The following is a 19207-nucleotide window of genomic DNA, read 5'->3' on the forward strand; positions in this document are numbered from 1 at the left end:
CACTCCTAGAAGACTGGCTAGTTCTACTACGGTGGCCCTGTGGGACAAACGGAAACATGAATTCACTCCTAGAAGACTGGCTAGTTCTACTACGGTGGCCCTGTGGGACAAACGGAGACATGAAATCACTCCTAGAAGACTGGTTAGTTCTACTACGGTGGCCCTGTGGGACAAACGGAAACATGAAATCACTCCTAGAAGACTGGCTAGTTCTACTACGGTGGCCCTGTGGGACAAACGGAGACATGAAATCACTCCTAGAAGACTGGCTAGTTCTACTACGGTGGCCCTGTGGGACAAACGGAAACATGAAATCACTCCTAGAAGACTGGCTAGTTCTACTACGGTGGCCCTGTGGGACAAACGGAAACATGAATTCACTCCTAGAAGACTGGCTAGTTCTACTACGGTGGCCCTGTGGGACAAACGGAGACATGAAATCACTCCTAGAAGATTGGCTAGTTCTACTACGGTGGCCCTGTGGGACAAACTGAGACATGAAATCACTCCTAGAAGACTGGCTAGTTCTACTACGGTGGCCCTGTGGGACAAACTGAGACATGAAATCACTCCTAGAAGACTGGCTAGTTCTACTACGGTGGCCCTGTGGGACAAACGGAAACATGAAATCACTCCTAGAAGACTGGCTAGTTCTACTACGGTGGCCCTGTGGGACAAACGGAGACATGAAATCACTCCTAGAAGACTGGTTAGTTCTACTACGGTGGCCCTGTGGGACAAACGGAGACATGAAATCTCAGAAACAGAAAGAAATCATGTTAACATCTCATTTAGACTTTTAACAACGTCTGAACTTAAGGATATAACCTGAATATAAAAAACCATCCACCATCATTCCTGCTTTCCCTGGCTCCCGTCCTGTCAGCTCCTGTCCCTGGCTCCCGTCCTGTCAGCTCCCCCTCCTACCTCCTTTCTTACCTTGCTCCTCTCCTCCTCCTCTTACTTTGTCTCTCTCCCTGGCTCCCGTCCTGTCAGCTCCCCCTCCTACCTCCTTTCTTACCTTGCTCCTCTCCTCCTCCTCTTACTTTGTCTCTGTCCCTGGCTCCCGTCCTGTCAGCTCCCCCTCCTACCTCCTTTCTTACCTTGCTCCTCTCCTCCTCCTCTTACTCTGTCTCTGTCTCTGGCTCCCGTCCTGTCAGCTCCCCCCCTTCCTACCTTGCTCCTCTCCTCCTCCTCTTACTCTGTCTCTCTCCCTGGCTCCCGTCCTGTCAGCCCCCACCCCCCACCTCCTTTCTTACCTTGCTCCTCTCCTCTTCCTCTTACTCTGTCTCTGTCCCTGGCTCCCGTCCTGTCAGCTCCCCCCCTTCCTACCTTGCTCCTCTCCTCCTCCTCTTACTTTGTCTCTGTCCCTGGCTCCCGTCCTGTCAGCTCCCCCTCCTACCTCCTTTCTTACCTTGCTCCTCTCCTCCTCCTCTTACTCTGTCTCTGGCTCCCGTCCTGTCAGCTCCCCCCCTTCCTACCTTGCTCCTCTCCTCCTCCTCTTACTCTGTCTCTCTCCCTGGCTCCCGTCCTGTCAGCCCCCACCCCCCACCTCCTTTCTTACCTTGCTCCTCTCCTCTTCCTCTTACTCTGTCTCTGTCCCTGGCTCCCGTCCTGTCAGCTCCCCCCCTTCCTACCTTGCTCCTCTCCTCCTCCTCTTACTTTGTCTCTCTCCCTGGCTCCCGTCCTGTCAGCCCCCCCCCTTCCTACCTCCTTTCTTAACCTTGCTCCTCTCCTCCTCCTCTTACTTTGTCTCTCTCCCTGGCTCCCATCCTGTCAGCTCCCCCCCTTCCTACCTCCTTTCTTAACCTTGCTCCTCTCCTCCTCCTCTTACTTTGTCTCTGTCCCTGGCTCCCGTCCTGTCTGCTCCCCCCCATACCTCCTTTCTTAACCTTGCTCCTCTCCTCCTCCTCTTACTTTGTCTCTGTCCCTGGCTCCCGTCCTGTCTGCTCCCCCTCCTACCTCCTTTCCTACCTTGCTCCTCTCCTCCTCCTCTTACTTTGTCTCTCTCCCTGGCTCCCGTCCTGTCAGCTCCCCCCCTTCCTACCTCCTTTCTTAACCTTGCTCCTCTCCTCCTCCTCTTACTTTGTCTCTGTCCCTGGCTCCCGTCCTGTCTGCTCCCCCCCATACCTCCTTTCTTAACCTTGCTCCTCTCCTCCTCCTCTTACTTTGTCTCTGTCCCTGGCTCCCGTCCTGTCTGCTCCCCCTCCTACCTCCTTTCCTACCTTGCTCCTCTCCTCCTCCTCTTACTCTGTCTCCGTCTCTGGCTCCCGTCCTGTCAGCTCCCCCCCTTCCTACCTTGCTCCTCTCCTCCTCCTCTTACTCTGTCTCTCTCCCTGGCTCCCGTCCTGTCAGCCCCCCCACCTCCTTTCTTACCTTGCTCCTCTCCTCCTCCTCTTACTCTGTCTCTGTCCCTGGCTCCCGTCCTGTCAGCTCCCCCCCTTCCTACCTTGCTCCTCTCCTCCTCCTCTTACTTTGTCTCTGTCCCTGGCTCCCGTCCTGTCAGCCCCCCCCCCCCACCTCCTTTCTTACCTTGCTCCTCTCCTCCTCCTCTTACTCTGTCTCTGGCTCCCGTCCTGTCAGCTCCCCCCCTTCCTACCTTGCTCCTCTCCTCCTCCTCTTACTTTGTCTCTCTCCCTGGCTCCCGTCTTGTCAGCTCCCCCCCCTTCCTACCTCCTTTCTTAACCTTGCTCCTCTCCTCCTCCTCTTACTTTGTCTCTGTCCCTGGCTCCCGTCCTGTCTGCTCCCCCCCCATACCTCCTTTCTTAACCTTGCTCCTCTCCTCCTCCTCTTACTTTGTCTCTGTCCCTGGCTCCCGTCCTGTCTGCTCCCCCCCATACCTCCTTTCTTAACCTTGCTCCTCTCCTCCTCCTCTTACTTTGTCTCTCTCCCTGGCTCCCGTCTGTCAGCTCCCCCCCTTCCTACCTCCTTTCTTACCTTACTCATCTCCTCCTCCTCTTTCCTCCCCTTCTTCTTGGCGGGACTGCAGTTCTGTCTGTTGCTCCTGCAGGAGCCAGAAGAAGAGCTAGAGGAGTCGCCGTGTCTCGACGTCGGAGGACCCTGCTCCTCCTCGGAGGCCGCCCGGCTGCTTCTATGCCTGGAAGAGTCTATCTTTTCTGGGGAAGAATGGTCCCTGCGCCTGCCTCTTCCTCCATAGACTTGGGTCTTCCCCTGGTTCTTCTTTGGTTGTCCAGAGCCTGAAGGTGGTTTCTTTGCACCTTCCGTCTGTGTTGTGGTCTTCTTCGCTGGTGTGGTTGGAGGCTTTTTATCGATCTGTGACTTCTCAGGTTGTAGCTTTTTTTTCTTCAGAGAAAGCGCAGGTCTATTTCTCTCATCTGGTTGAGTCTGTGTCTCTGTCTTCTCTCCAGTCTTCTTCTCTGGGTGAGCTGGGGCCTGGTTCAGTCCTCCAGCCGGGGTCTTGGTCTCCCCCTTCTCCCCAGCTACAGAGCTCTTCTTGTCGGATGGAGGCTTGTCCTTCTCTCCCTGGTCCTGTCTCTGTTCCTCGGCTTGTCTCTCCAGGCGGTGTTGGTGCACTGCTGCCTCCAGGGCCTTCAGGATCTCCTGAGTTACCGGACTGAAGTCTAACAGGTTGTCTTCACCTTTTACAGACACTGGGCGAGCTACGGGTGCTGGTACAGAACCGGCAACGCTAGCAGCGTGAACGGTAGCGGTTGCTATGGTTTCTCCATTCTCGCCATCCGGTTTTGCAGCGGTTTGGCTTTGGTCGTGGTTGGTCGTCACGGGGTCCATGACGACTGGACTGGGTTCCGTTGCGGTCGCGTCGGAGTCTATCGCTATGGTGTCACTGGACTGGACGGCGCCTCCGTCATCTCCCGGGTGTTGGGTAACCACAGGCTGTGTGGCAGAGGTGGTGGTAGGAACAGATTTACCTGGTGTTGTACCTTTAGCGACAGGCTTCTTGCCTTGGACCGTCTTCTTCTTGGCTCTGGTGCTGAAATGACAGACATTAGACATAAATGACAGTAAGTGACGTTGACATTCAAATCCAAGTGTAAATGGAGGAGTGCAACATAATGGCCGAGAGTTGTTCCCTGAACAGGAAAAACTCTTTGAGCCCTAGTTGGACTTCACGGGTCCAAAAAGGACCTGGGGCTTGGAGATACATCATTTATTCCACTTCATATGAAAAAGGCCCGTTTCGAACGGACCCGAGCACAACTAGACTCCCTCCATAAAGACCTGATCGGAACCAGTCTGATCCAATACGAGTGAAGGAAACACCACAAGAGTCAGGGGAATTGTCTTCAGCCTGTACCGCCAACCTCTGTCTGTAGCCTACACACTAATACGACACCTCTATTTTAATGGTCTCTTGAGTTCAGTATGAAGGAAGTTAAGACTGGCAGTCATTGTGTTACCGCTAGTTAGTAACTTCCTTTAAACTGCACGCAGACTCATAAAAACTGTATCTATGAGTTCATCAGACTCTGGGGAAGTAGACAAAGAGCCTCATTGTCAACATCCTAAAAGTATCCTTTCAAGTCAAGATTCCTGGATGTAATATTGCAGTCCGTGTATGTTTTGATCGTTTGTTTTACCAAGTTAAAAGGTAATCACGAACGTGAAAACTGGCAAATATATATATATAAAAAATAGGGGGGAAAAAAAAAACTGCAAGAAAATCACATTTAAATGAAACCATTTGGAAATGTTGTCACACCTTGGCCCTTTTATTCATAGAAAGTATGAATAAATGTAAAAAAAAAAAATGTACAGTTGCAAAGCATGCTAGGTATTATTCTAATGAGCTCCGTCCAGCAAAAATAAATTGAAGTAATCTGAGCTTTTCAGTCAGCGCTACTGTTATGTCGCTTCAATTGATTTGACTTCATGTTTTGAACTTTTATTTCATTTTAAAACGTCACACTATAGAAAGAGACTTATATAAAATAGCTTTTATGCACACAGTGATGTATTGATATACAGACAGACAAGTAATGAAAGGTTGAGGTAGACACTCACCTGGTGACAGGTGTCTTCTTGGCTGGGAGCTGCGGCTGAGCCGGGTGTTTAACCTTGACCAGCATGTTGAACTTCAGAGGCTTGTTCTGAACTACACAGGGGAACTTCTGGAAATGAAGACATACCGCCATGGCTATCGAGGACGACTCCATCTCAAAATAAATCTAGGAGAGAGAGGACAAGAGGGAGGTATACGGATGAGAGTGTGTACCACAGGTGTGTAAAAAACAAGACCTGAAAACACCGGACTGTTGTACTTGTCCTTCAAGACCGAAAAACACCTGACTGTTGTACTTGTCCTTCAAGACCGAAAAACACCTGACTGTTGTACTTGTCCTTCAAGACCGAAAAACACCTGACTGTTGTACTTGTCCTTCAAGACCGAAAAACACCTGACTGTTGTACTTGTCCTTCAAGACCGAAAAACACCTGACTGTTGTACTTGTCCTTCAAGACCGAAAAACACCTGACTGTTGTACTTGTCCTTCAAGACCGAAAAACACCTGACTGTTGTACTTGTCCTTCAAGACCGAAAAACACCTGACTGTTGTACTTGTCCTTCAAGACCGAAAAACACCTGACTGTTGTACTTGTCCTTCAAGACCGAAAAACACCTGACTGTTGTACTTGTCCTTCAAGACCGAAAAACACCTGACTGTTGTACTTGTCCTTCAAGACCGAAAAACACCTGACTGCTGTACTTGTCCTTCAAGACCGAAAAACACCTGACTGCTGTACTTGTCCTTCAAGACCGAAAAACACCTGACTGTTGTACTTCTCCTTCAAGACCGAAAAGCACCTGACTGTTGTACTTGTCCTTCAAGACCGAAAAACACCTGACTGTTGTACTTGTCCTTCAAGACCGAAAAACACCTGACTGTTGTACTTGTCCTTCAAGACCGAAAAACACCTGACTGTTGTACTTGTCCTTCAAGACCGAAAAACACCTGACTGTTGTACTTGTCCTTCAAGACCGAAAAACACCTGACTGTTGTACTTCTCCTTCAAGACCGGAGCACCTTAATCTGATGTATACAAGTCTGGTCCCGGAGTGTCTAACTAAATAAAACCAAAATATTTAGCCTGACTTCATTCAGGGTCCGGAAAAATAGATTTGAAGCAAATCAAAACATCTGTCTCATTTGCCTGTTTAACACAATATTTCCCCCAAAATTGGTAAAAGTTAATAGCGATATGATTAAAGGCAACAAATGTTAACCTATTATTAGATTGTGGTGCCTGGCCTTAACATGTCTGTCTGTGTGTGTGTGTGTGTCTGTGGTACCCTGTTGATCAGAGATAGCGAATCGAGGTAGGATCCGAAGCGTTTGACGAGGTCGTGAACCTCTTGGGTTGCCGTAGTCCCCGTGGGGACGTTACTGACGATCAGAAGGCGTTCCTTCAATGTCGTGTCCTGTTGAGAAGCAGAGCGTGTTATAAAGGGTTCATTAACCTGCTATAAAGGGTTCATTAACCTGTTATAAAGGGTTCATTAGCAGGTTATAAAGGGTTCATTAACAGGTTATAAAGGGGTCATTAACGTCTATTAAGTCACTATTCCCAGCCCTACTACAGTCAATACTTCCACTACACTTGCCTCAACACGAGGCACTAAACTTCTGAATTAACCTTCCTAGTTAAACGTGTCAACTTACAGAAGTGGTGAGGCCCTTCAGCGTTGTGTAGACATTCTCCTGCAATAGAAAGAATAAACAGCAATGATGACTGGACTGAGTGTGTTCATTATTATACCTTTACTTCAACAAGGAACACAGACTGAGACCGAGGTCTCTGTTACAGCTGGGCCCTGACTGAGACCTCTGTTACAGCTGGGCCCTGACTGAGACCTCTGTTACAGCTGGGCCCTGACTGAGACCTCTGTTACAGCTGGGCCCTGACTGAGACCTCTGTTACAGCTGGGCCCTGACTGAGACCTCTGTTACAGCTGGGCCCTGACTGAGACCTCTGTTACAGCTGGGCCCTGACTGAGACCTCTGTTACAGCTGGGCCCTGACTGAGACCTCTGTTACAGCTGGGCCCTGACTGAGACCTCTGTTACAGCTGGGCCCTGACTGAGACCTCTGTTACAGCTGGGCCCTGACTGAGACCTCTGTTACAGCTGGGCCCTGACTGAGACCTCTGTTACAGCTGGGCCCTGACTGAGACCTCTGTTACAGCTGGGCCCTGACTGAGACCGAGACCTCTGTTACAGCTGGGCCCTGACTGAGACCTCTGTTACAGCTGGGCCCTGACTGAGACCTCTGTTACAGCTGGGCCCTGACTGAGACCGGGGTCTCTGTTACAGCTGGGCCCTGACTGAGACCCCTGTTACAGCTGGGCCCTGACTGAGACCGAGACCTCTGTTACAGCTGGGCCCTGACTGAGACCGAGACCTCTGTTACAGCTGGGCCCTGACTGAGACCTCTGTTACAGCTGGGCCCTGACTGAGACTGAGGTCTCTGTTACAGCTGGGCCCTGACTGAGACCGAGACCTCTGTTACAGCTGGGCCCTGACTGAGACCGAGACCTCTGTTACAGCTGGGCCCTGACTGAGACCGAGACCTCTGTTACAGCTGGGCCCTGACTGAGACCGAGACCTCTGTTACAGCTGGGCCCTGACTGAGACCTCTTTTACAGCTGGGCCCTGACTGAGACCGAGACCTCTGTTACAGCTGGGCCCTGACTGAGACCGAGACCTCTGTTACAGCTGGGCCCTGACTGAGACCGAGACCTCTTTTACAGCTGGGCCCTGACTGAGACCAAGACCTCTTTTACAGCTGGGCCCTGACTGAGACCGAGACCTCTTTTACAGCTGGGCCCTGACTGAGACCGAGGTCTGTTACAGCTGGGCCCTGACTGAGACCGAGACCTCTGTTACAGCTGGGCCCTGACTGAGACCGAGACCTCTGTTACAGCTGGGCCCTGACTGAGACCGAGACCTCTGTTACAGCTGGGCCCTGACTGAGCCCGAGACCTCTGTTACAGCTGGGCCCTGACTGAGACCTCTGTTACAGCTGGGCCCTGACTGAGACCGAACCCCTGTTACAGCTGGGCCCTGACTGAGACCGGGGTCTATGTTACAGCTGGGCCCTGACTGAGACCTCTGTTACAGCTGGGCCCTGACTGAGACCGAGACCTCTGTTACAGCTGGGCCCTGACTGAGACCGAGGTCTCTGTTACAGCTGGGCCCTGACTGAGACCGAGGTCTCTGTTACAGCTGGGCCCTGACTGAGACCGAGACCTCTGTAACAGCTGGGCCCTGACTGAGACCTCTGTTACAGCTGGGCCCTGACTGAGACCGAGGTCTCTGTTACAGCTGGGCCCTGACTGAGACCGAGATCTCTGTTACAGCTGGGCCCTGACTGAGACCGAGACCTCTGTTACAGCTGGGCCCTGACTGAGACCGGGGTCTATGTTACAGCTGGGCCCTGACTGAGACCTCTGTTACAGCTGGGCCCTGACTGAGACCGAGGTCTCTGTTACAGCTGGGCCCTGACTGAGACCGAGACCTCTGTTACAGCTGGGCCCTGACTGAGACCGAGACCTCTGTTACAGATGGGCCCTGACTGAGACCTTTGTTACAGCTGGGCCCTGACTGAGACCGAGATCTCTGTTACAGCTGGGCCCTGACTGAGACCGGGGTCTATGTTACAGCTGGGCCCTGACTGAGACCGGGGTCTATGTTACAGCTGGGCCCTGACTGAGACCTCTGTTACAGCTGGGCCCTGACTGAGACCTCTGTTACAGCTGGGCCCTGACTTAGACCTCTGTTACAGCTGGGCCCTGACTGAGACCTCTGTTACAGCTGGGCCCTGACTGAGACCTCTGTTACAGCTGGGCCCTGACTGAGACCTCTGTTACAGCTGGGCCCTGACTGAGACCGAGACCTCTGTTACAGCTGGGCCCTGACTGAGACCTCTGTTACAGCTGGGCCCTGACTGAGACCGAGGTCTCTGTTACAGCTGGGCCCTGACTGAGACCTCTGTTACAGCTGGGCCCTGACTGAGACCGGGGTCTCTGTTACAGCTGGGCCTTGACTGAGACCCCTGTTACAGCTGGGCCCTGACTGAGACCGAGACCTCTTTTACAGCTGGGCCCTGACTGAGACCAAGACCTCTTTTACAGCTGGGCCCTGACTGAGACCGAGACCTCTTTTACAGCTGGGCCCTGACTGAGACCGAGGTCTGTTACAGCTGGGCCCTGACTGAGACCGAGACCTCTGTTACAGCTGGGCCCTGACTGAGACCGAGACCTCTGTTACAGCTGGGCCCTGACTGAGACCGAGACCTCTGTTACAGCTGGGCCCTGACTGAGCCCGAGACCTCTGTTACAGCTGGGCCCTGACTGAGACCTCTGTTACAGCTGGGCCCTGACTGAGACCGAACCCCTGTTACAGCTGGGCCCTGACTGAGACCGGGGTCTATGTTACAGCTGGGCCCTGACTGAGACCTCTGTTACAGCTGGGCCCTGACTGAGACCGAGACCTCTGTTACAGCTGGGCCCTGACTGAGACCGAGGTCTCTGTTACAGCTGGGCCCTGACTGAGACCGAGGTCTCTGTTACAGCTGGGCCCTGACTGAGACCGAGACCTCTGTAACAGCTGGGCCCTGACTGAGACCTCTGTTACAGCTGGGCCCTGACTGAGACCGAGGTCTCTGTTACAGCTGGGCCCTGACTGAGACCGAGATCTCTGTTACAGCTGGGCCCTGACTGAGACCGAGACCTCTGTTACAGCTGGGCCCTGACTGAGACCGGGGTCTATGTTACAGCTGGGCCCTGACTGAGACCTCTGTTACAGCTGGGCCCTGACTGAGACCGAGGTCTCTGTTACAGCTGGGCCCTGACTGAGACCGATACCTCTGTTACAGCTGGGCCCTGACTGAGACCGAGACCTCTGTTACAGATGGGCCCTGACTGAGACCTTTGTTACAGCTGGGCCCTGACTGAGACCGAGATCTCTGTTACAGCTGGGCCCTGACTGAGACCGGGGTCTATGTTACAGCTGGGCCCTGACTGAGACCGGGGTCTATGTTACAGCTGGGCCCTGACTGAGACCTCTGTTACAGCTGGGCCCTGACTGAGACCTCTGTTACAGCTGGGCCCTGACTGAGACCTCTGTTACAGCTGGGCCCTGACTGAGACCTCTGTTACAGCTGGGCCCTGACTGAGACCTCTGTTACAGCTGGGCCCTGACTGAGACCTCTGTTACAGCTGGGCCCTGACTGAGACCGAGACCTCTGTTACAGCTGGGCCCTGACTGAGACCTCTGTTACAGCTGGGCCCTGACTGAGACCGAGGTCTCTGTTACAGCTGGGCCCTGACTGAGACCGAGACCTCTGTTACAGCTGGGCCCTGACTGAGACCTCTGTTACAGCTGGGCCCTGACTGAGACTGAGGTCTCTGTTACAGCTGGGCCCTGACTGAGACTGAGGTCTCTGTTACAGCTGGGCCCTGACTGAGACCGAGACCTCTGTTACAGCTGGGCCCTGACTGAGACTGAGGTCTCTGTTACAGCTGGGCCCTGACTGAGACCGAGACCTCTGTTACAGCTGGGCCCTGACTGAGACCGAGACCTCTTTTACAGCTGGGCCCTGACTGAGACCGAGACCTCTGTTACAGCTGGGCCCTGACTGAGACCGAGACCTCTTTTACAGCTGGGCCCTGACTGAGACCGAGACCTCTGTTACAGCTGGGCCCTGACTGAGACCGAGACCTCTGTTACAGCTGGGCCCTGACTGAGACCGAGACCTCTTTTACAGCTGGGCCCTGACTGAGACCGAGACCTCTGTTACAGCTGGGCCCTGACTGAGACCGAGACCTCTGTTACAGCTGGGCCCTGACTGAGACCGAGACCTCTTTTACAGCTGGGCCCTGACTGAGACCAAGACCTCTTTTACAGCTGGGCCCTGACTGAGACCGAGACCTCTTTTACAGCTGGGCCCTGACTGAAACCGAGGTTTGTTACAGCTGGGCCCTGACTGAGACCGAGACCTCTGTTACAGCTGGGCCCTGACTGAGACCAAGACCTCTGTTACAGCTGGGCCCTGACTGAGACCGAGACCTCTGTTACAGCTGGGCCCTGACTGAGACCTCTGTTACAGCTGGGCCCTGACTGAGACCGAGACCTCTGTTACAGCTGGGCCCTGACTGAGACCGGGGTCTATGTTACAGCTGGGCCCTGACTGAGACCTCTGTTACAGCTGGGCCCTGACTGAGACCGAGGTCTCTGTTACAGCTGGGCCCTGACTGAGACCGAGACCTCTGTTACAGCTGGGCCCTGACTGAGACCGAGACCTCTGTTACAGATGGGCCCTGACTGAGACCTTTGTTACAGCTGGGCCCTGACTGAGACCGAGATCTCTGTTACAGCTGGGCCCTGACTGAGACCGGGGTCTATGTTACAGCTGGGCCCTGACTGAGACCGGGGTCTATGTTACAGCTGGGCCCTGACTGAGACCGGGGTCTATGTTACAGCTGGGCCCTGACTGAGACCTCTGTTACAGCTGGGCCCTGACTGAGACCGAGGTCTCTGTTACAGCTGGGCCCTGACTGAGACCGAGATCTCTGTTACAGCTGGGCCCTGACTGAGACCGAGACCTCTGTTACAGCTGGGCCCTGACTGAGACCGAGACCTCTGTTACAGCTGGGCTCCGACTGAGACCGAGACCTCTGTTACAGCTGGGCTCCGAATGAGACCGAGACCTCTGTTACAGCTGGGCCCTGACTGAGACCTCTGTTACAGCTGGGCCCTGACTGAGACCTCTGTTACAGCTGGGCCCTGACTGAGACCTCTGTTACAGCTGGGCTCCGACTGAGACCTCTGTTACAGCTGGGCCCTGACTGAGACCTCTGTTACAGCTGGGCCCTGACTGAGACCTCTGTTACAGCTGGGCCCTGACTGAGACCTCTGTTACAGCTGGGCCCTGACTGAGACCTCTGTTACAGCTGGGCCCTGACTGAGACCTCTGTTACAGCTGGGCCCTGACTGAGACCTCTGTTACAGCTGGGCCCTGACTGAGACCGAGACCTCTGTTACAGCTGGGCCCTGACTGAGACCGAGACCTCTTTTACAGCTGGGCCCTGACTGAGACCAAGACCTCTTTTACAGCTGGGCCCTGACTGAGACCGAGACCTCTTTTACAGCTGGGCCCTGACTGAGACCGAGGTTTGTTACAGCTGGGCCCTGACTGAGACCGAGACCTCTGTTACAGCTGGGCCCTGACTGAGACCGAGACCTCTGTTACAGCTGGGCCCTGACTGAGACCGAGACCTCTGTTACAGCTGGGCCCTGACTGAGCCCGAGACCTCTGTTACAGCTGGGCCCTGACTGAGACCTCTGTTACAGCTGGGCCCTGACTGAGACCGAACCCCTGTTACAGCTGGGCCCTGACTGAGACCGGGGTCTATGTTACAGCTGGGCCCTGACTGAGACCTCTGTTACAGCTGGGCCCTGACTGAGACCGAGACCTCTGTTACAGCTGGGCCCTGACTGAGACCGAGGTCTCTGTTACAGCTGGGCCCTGACTGAGACTGAGGTCTCTGTTACAGCTGGGCCCTGACTGAGACCGAGGTCTCTGTTACAGCTGGGCCCTGACTGAGACCGAGACCTCTGTAACAGCTGGGCCCTGACTGAGACCTCTGTTACAGCTGGGCCCTGACTGAGACCGAGGTCTCTGTTACAGCTGGGCCCTGACTGAGACCGGGGTCTATGTTACAGCTGGGCCCTGACTGAGACCGGGGTCTATGTTACAGCTGGGCCCTGACTGAGACCTCTGTTACAGCTGGGCCCTGACTGAGACCGAGGTCTCTGTTACAGCTGGGCCCTGACTGAGACCGAGATCTCTGTTACAGCTGGGCCCTGACTGAGACCGAGATCTCTGTTACAGCTGGGCCCTGACTGAGACCGAGACCTCTGTTACAGCTGGGCCCTGACTGAGACCGAGACCTCTGTTACAGCTGGGCTCCGAATGAGACCGAGACCTCTGTTACAGCTGGGCCCTGACTGAGACCTCTGTTACAGCTGGGCCCTGACTGAGACCTCTGTTACAGCTGGGCCCTGACTGAGACCTCTGTTACAGCTGGGCCCTGACTGAGACCTCTGTTACAGCTGGGCCCTGACTGAGACCGAGACCTCTGTTACAGCTGGGCCCTGACTGAGACCGAGACCTCTGTTACAGCTGGGCCCTGACTGAGACCAAGGTCTCTGTTACAGCTGGGCCCTGACTGACACCAAGGTCTCTGTTACAGCTGGGCCCTGACTGAGACCAAGGTCTCTGTTACAGCTGGGCCTTGACTGAGACCAAGGTCTCTGTTACAGCTGGGCCCTGACTGACACCAAGGTCTCTGTCACAGAAGGCGCATCCCTTGCAGAGCAAAAGGGGGAACCACTACTTCAAGGTCTCAGAGCGAGTGACGTCACTGATTGAAACGCTATTAGCGCACCACCGCTAACTAGCTAGCCATTTCACATCCGTTACACTAGCACCACCGCTAACTAGCTAGCCATTTCACATTCGTTACACTAGCACCACCGCTAACTAAGCTAGCCATTTCACATCCGTTACACTAGCACCACCGCTTACTAGCTAGCCATTTCACATCCGTTACACTAGCACCACCGCTAACTAGCTAGCCGTTTCACATCCGTTATACTAGCACCACCGCTAACTAGCTAGCCGTTTCACATCCGTTATACTGGCACCACCGCTAACTAGCTAGCCATTTCACATCCGTTACACTGGCACCACCGCTAACTAGCTAGACATTTCACATCCGTTACACTAGCACCACCGCTAACTAGCTAGCCATTTCAAATCCGTTACACTAGCACCACCGCTAACTAGCTAGCCATTTCACATCCGTTACACTAGCACCACCGCTAACTAAGCTAGCCATTTCACATCCATTACACTAGCACCACCGCTAACTAGCTAGCCGTTTCACATCCGTTACACTTGAGACCTGGTTTTCGGAATTATAATGTGTGTGTGTGTGTGTGTGATTGTGTGTGTGTGTGTGTGTGTGTGTGTGTGTGTGCGTGTTACCTGAACGAGGCCTGTATCAGGGCAGATCAACGTGAAGGAGAGGGGACAGTCTAGTAGTTTGGGAGGAGACTGTGTGTAGTTTGTCACCATAACAGAGCTGTTCTGTACTCCGTCCATACGGATTATGGCCTGTTGGGAGAAACACACTCATCACCATGACAACCACCACCCATGGTAAAGTGTTGCCCCAACAACCGGAGACAACGTTACAGACTACACAACGGTTCAGTGTTTGAGATTGACGTCGTCAAAGTCACTTATTACTGAGAAGGCGAACAGTTATCATTTTCCATAGAAAACATGTCACAGCGAGAGAGACCCCCCCCCCCCCCCCCCCGGTGAGGCAGTATGAAACACACAGCCAACCTACCCATCTCTGTGAGGCAGTATGAAACACACAGCCAACCTACCCATCTCTGGTGAGGCAGTATGAAACACACAGCCAACCTACCCATCTCTGGTGAGGCAGTATGAAACACACAGCCAACCTACCCATCTCTGGTGAGGCAGTATGAAACACACAGCTAACCTACCCATCTCTGTGAGGCAGTATGAAACACACAGCCAACCTACCCATCTCTGTGAGGCAGTATGAAACACACAGCCAACCTACCCATCTCTGTGAGGCAGTATGAAACACACAGCCAACCTACCCATCTCTGGTGAGGCAGTATGAAACAGACAGCCAACCTACCCATCTCTGGTGAGGCAGTATGAAACACAGTCAACCTACCCATCTCTGTGAGGCAGTATGAAACACACAGCCAACCTACCCATCTCTGGTGAGGCAGTATGAAACACACAGCCAACCTACCCATCTCTGGTGAGGCAGTATGAAACACACAGCCAACCTACCCATCTCTGGTGAGGCAGTATGAAACACACAGCCAACCTACCCATCTCTGGTGAGGCAGTATGAAACACACAGCCAACCTACCCATCTCTGGTGAGGCAGTATGAAACACACAGCCAACCTACCCATCTCTGGTGAGGCAGTATGAAACACACAGCCAACCTACCCATCTCTGGTGAGGCAGTATGAAACACACAGCCAACCTACCCATCTCTGGTGAGGCAGTATGAAACACACAGCCAACCTACCCATCTCTGGTGAGGCAGTATGAAACACACAGCCAACCTACCCATCTCTGGTGAGGCAGTATGAAACACACAGCCAACCTACCCATCTCTGGTGAGGCAGTATGAAACACACAGCCAACCTACCCATCTCTGTGAGGCAGTATGAAACACACAGCCAACCTACCCATCTCTTGTGAGGCAGTATGAAACACACAGCCAACCTACCCATCTCTGTGAGGCAGTATGAAACACACAGCCAACCTACCCATCTCTGGTGAGGCAGTATGAAACACACAGCCAACCTACCCATCTCTGGTGAGGCAGTATGAAACACACAGTCAACCTACCCATCTCTGGTGAGGCAGTATGAAACACACAGTCAACCTACCCATCTCTGTGAGGCTGTATGAAACACACAGCCAACCTACCCATCTCTGGTGAGGCAGTATGAAACACACAGCCAACCTACCCATCTCTGGTGAGGCAGTATGAAACACACAGCCAACCTACCCATCTCTGTGAGGCAGTATGAAACACACAGCCAACCTACCCATCTCTGGTGAGGCAGTATGAAACACACAGTCAACCTACCCATCTCTGGTGAGGCAGTATGAAACACACAGCCAACCTACCCATCTCTGGTGAGGCAGTATGAAACACACAGCCAACCTACCCATCTCTGGTGAGGCAGTATGAAACACACAGCCAACCTACCCATCTCTGTGAGGCAGTATGAAACACACAGCCAACCTACCCATCTCTGGTGAGGCACTATGAAACACACAGCCAACCTACCCATCTCTGGTGAGGCAGTATGAAACACACAGCCAACCTACCCATCTCTGGTGAGGCAGTATGAAACACACAGCCAACCTACCCATCTCTGTGAGGCAGTATGAAACACACAGCCAACCTACCCATCTCTGGTGAGGCAGTATGAAACACACAGCCAACCTACCCATCTCTGGTGAGGCAGTATGAAACACACAGCCAACCTACCCATCTCTGTGCAGGCAGTATGAAACACACAGTTAACCTACCCATCTCTGGTGAGGCAGTATGAAACACACAGCTAACCTACCCATCTCTGGTGAGGCAGTATGAAACACACAGTTAACCTACCCATCTCTGGTGAGGCAGTATGAAACACACAGCCAACCTACCCATCTCTGTGAGGCAGTATGAAACACAGCCAACCCACCCATCTCTGGTGAGGCAGTATGAAACACACAGCCAACCTACCCATCTCTGGTGAGGCAGTATGAAACACACAGCCAACCTACCCATCTCTGTGAGGCAGTATGAAACACACAGCCAACCTACCCATCTCTGTGAGGCAGTATGAAACACACAGCCAACCTACCCATCTCTGGTGAGGCAGTATGAAACACACAGCCAACCTACCCATCTCTGGTGAGGCAGTATGAAACACACAGCCAACCTACCCATCTCTGTGCAGGCAGAATGAAACAGTTGTAGAGTCCAGGTTTGTATCCGTAAGGCTTCACCAGATCCAGAACATCTTCCTCTGTATAGCCAGTCTCTGGTAAACCTTCAATCTTCACAAACCTATTATTTCCACAACCAGGCTACACACACACAAAGAGAATGAGGGAGGAGAGAAAGGGAGTGAGAGAGAGGGAGGGAGGGGGAGAGAGAGGGAGTGAAAGAGAGAGAGGGAGGGGGAGAGAGAGGGAGTGAAAGAGAGAGAGGGAGGGGGAGAGAGAGGGAGTGAAAGAGAGAGAGGGAGGGGGAGAGAGAGGGAGTGAAAGAGTGAGAGGGAGGGGGAGAGAGAGGGAGTGAAAGAGAGGGAGGGAGGGGGAGAGAGAGGGAGTGAAAGAGAGAGAGGGAGGGGGAGAGAGAGGGAGTGAAAGAGAGGGAGGGAGGGGGAGAGAGAGGGAGTGAAAGAGAGAGAGGGAGGGGGAGAGAGGGAGTGAAAGAGAGAGAGGGAGGGGGAGAGAGAGGGAGTGAAAGAGAGAGAGGGAGGGGGAGAGAGAGGGAGTGAAAGAGTGAAAGAGAGAGAGGGGAGAGAGGGAGTGAAAGAGAGAGAGGGAGGGGAGAGAGCGAGAGGGGGGGGGGAGAGGGAGTGAAAGAGAGAGAGGGAGCGAGAGGGAGTGAAAGAGAGAGAGGGAGAGGGAGAGAGAGAGGGAGTGAAAGAGAGAGAGGGAGGGGGAGAGAGAGAGGGAGAGAGAGAGAGGTAGTGAAAGAGGGAGAGGGAGAGAGGGAGAGAGAGAGAGAGAGGGAGAGAGAGTGAAAGAGAGAGGGAGGGAGAGAGAAAGGGAGTGAAAGAGAGAGAGGGAGAGAGAGGGAGTGAAAGAGAGGGAGGGAGGGGGAGAGAGAGAGAGGGAGGGGGAGAGAGAAAGGGAGTGAAAGAGAGAGGGAGGGGGAGAGAAAGAGAGTGAAAGAGAGAGGGAGGGAGTGAAAGAGAGAGAGGGAGGGGGAGAGAGAGTGAGGGGGAGAGAGAGAGAGAGGGAGTGAAAGAGAGAGAGGGAGGGGGAGAGAGGGAGTGGGAGAGAGAGAGAGTGAAAGAGAGAGGGAGTGAAAGAGAGAGAGGGAGGGGGAGGGAGAGCGATGTTGTGTTAACAGTTAAAGGGGAAGTCGGGTATAGATGAAGTTGATAAAGAACTGACCCATTGACTCCTTCCAGCGTGATGAACCATCCAACATAGTTATAAATTACTTCACCTTTATTATGATTCATGCATTGTTTACAACGGCTGTTTTTATGTGACGAGGCCAAAGACACATTTTCCACATTGCACAATTAACCTCTTCAAAATCTAATTACATAGACAAATAAAATAAAACTTTACTCCAAGACAAAAACAACACATTTTCACTGGGGGTTGACCTTTGACCTAAAAGCCTCAAACTGCCGTGTTTCCGCCAGAACGGCCCAGTGTCATGCTCTGGTGGCTGGGTTCTTCTCATAGGTTACTTTGACCTCCATGTCCTTAGTGTCACCATGGGTGACAGAAACACAATTCCCACCCCAAAATAACACTAGAGCCGACGTTAACAACCACTGGCGTGACTAGTGCGTTCGTGTAAAAAAAAGAAGTCCAAACGTACCAGTTTAGGAATGAGAGTGTGGACAGCCCCCTTAGCCGTGGTTGGCTGAGCCTTGGTGTTAACCCTCGACCCTTTGGGTGTGGTCTTGGGACAGTCAGTTTGCGGTTTAGTTGAGGATGTAGAAGACATTTTGGTTGCGGTTGACTTGGTGGTGTGGGTGTTGGCTGCTGAAGAGCTCCTGAAGAGGAAGATGAGGAGGAGAGAGAGAGAGGAAGATGAGGAGGAGAGAGAGGAAGATGAGGAGGAGAGAGAGAGAGAGGAAGATGAGGAGGAGAGAGAGGGAGGAAGATGAGGAGGAGAGAGAGGGAGGAAGATGAGGAGGAGAGAGAGGGGAAGATGAGGAGAGAGAGAGGAAGACGAGGAGGAGAGAGAGAGAAAGAGGCATTTTGCACCTTGATAAATGGTAACTAAATGTAAAAAATAAAAGCATTGATGAACACCCAAAATAACGTAATTCAACGTAATTGTAAACATAGTGGAAGAAAATCTCTCATAGAGAGAGTCTCAGAGTCTCATACCATGGCATGATTTAATAAATACTCGTTTCTGATTGGCTTGAAGGGAATTCTATACCATGGCATGATTTAATAAATACTCGTTTCTGATTGGCTTGAAGGGAATTCTATACCATGGCATGATTTAATAAATACTCGTTTCTGATTGGCTTGAAGGGAATTCTATACCATGGCATAATTTAATAAATATTCGTTTCTGATTGGCTTGAAGGGAATTCTATACCATGGCATGATTTATTAAATACTTGTTTCTGATTGGCTTGAAGGGAATTCTATACCATGGCATGATTTATTAAATACTCGTTTCTGATTGGCTTGAAGGGAATTCTATACCATGGCATGATTTATTAAATACTTGTTTCTGATTGGCTTGAAGGGAATTCTATACCATGGCATGATATATTCAATACTCGTTTCTGATTGGCTTGAAGGGAATTCTATACCTTGGCATGATTTAATAAATACTCGTTTCTGATTGGCTTGAAGGGAATTCTATACCATGGCATGATTTAA

The 19207-nt window shown here is 52.6% G+C and overlaps 1 protein-coding gene across 9 annotated transcripts in view; it reads right to left on the bottom strand.

Moving 5' to 3' along the window:
- The window catches only part of LOC110500799 (uncharacterized), a 101546-nt gene that overhangs the window by 11346 nt on the left and 70993 nt on the right, over window positions 1-19207 (bottom strand). For all 9 annotated transcript variants that reach the window (XM_090213335.1, XM_036958337.2, XM_090213334.1 and 6 more), the window contains 7 exons: window positions 18180-18357; window positions 16553-16696; window positions 14028-14156; window positions 6639-6677; window positions 6269-6397; window positions 4984-5147; window positions 2938-3952 (listed from right to left, as the gene is read on the bottom strand). In XM_090213335.1, coding sequence (XP_090069461.1) covers window positions 2938-3952; window positions 4984-5147; window positions 6269-6397; window positions 6639-6677; window positions 14028-14156; window positions 16553-16696; window positions 18180-18357 — 1798 coding nt within the window. The remainder of the gene's footprint in view (window positions 1-2937; window positions 3953-4983; window positions 5148-6268; window positions 6398-6638; window positions 6678-14027; window positions 14157-16552; window positions 16697-18179; window positions 18358-19207) is intronic.

Source organism: Oncorhynchus mykiss, chromosome 21 (genome assembly GCF_057628025.1).
Source record: "Oncorhynchus mykiss isolate SJ-2025 chromosome 21, ASM5762802v1, whole genome shotgun sequence".
In the NCBI taxonomy this organism is placed as follows: Eukaryota; Metazoa; Chordata; class Actinopteri; order Salmoniformes; family Salmonidae; genus Oncorhynchus; species Oncorhynchus mykiss.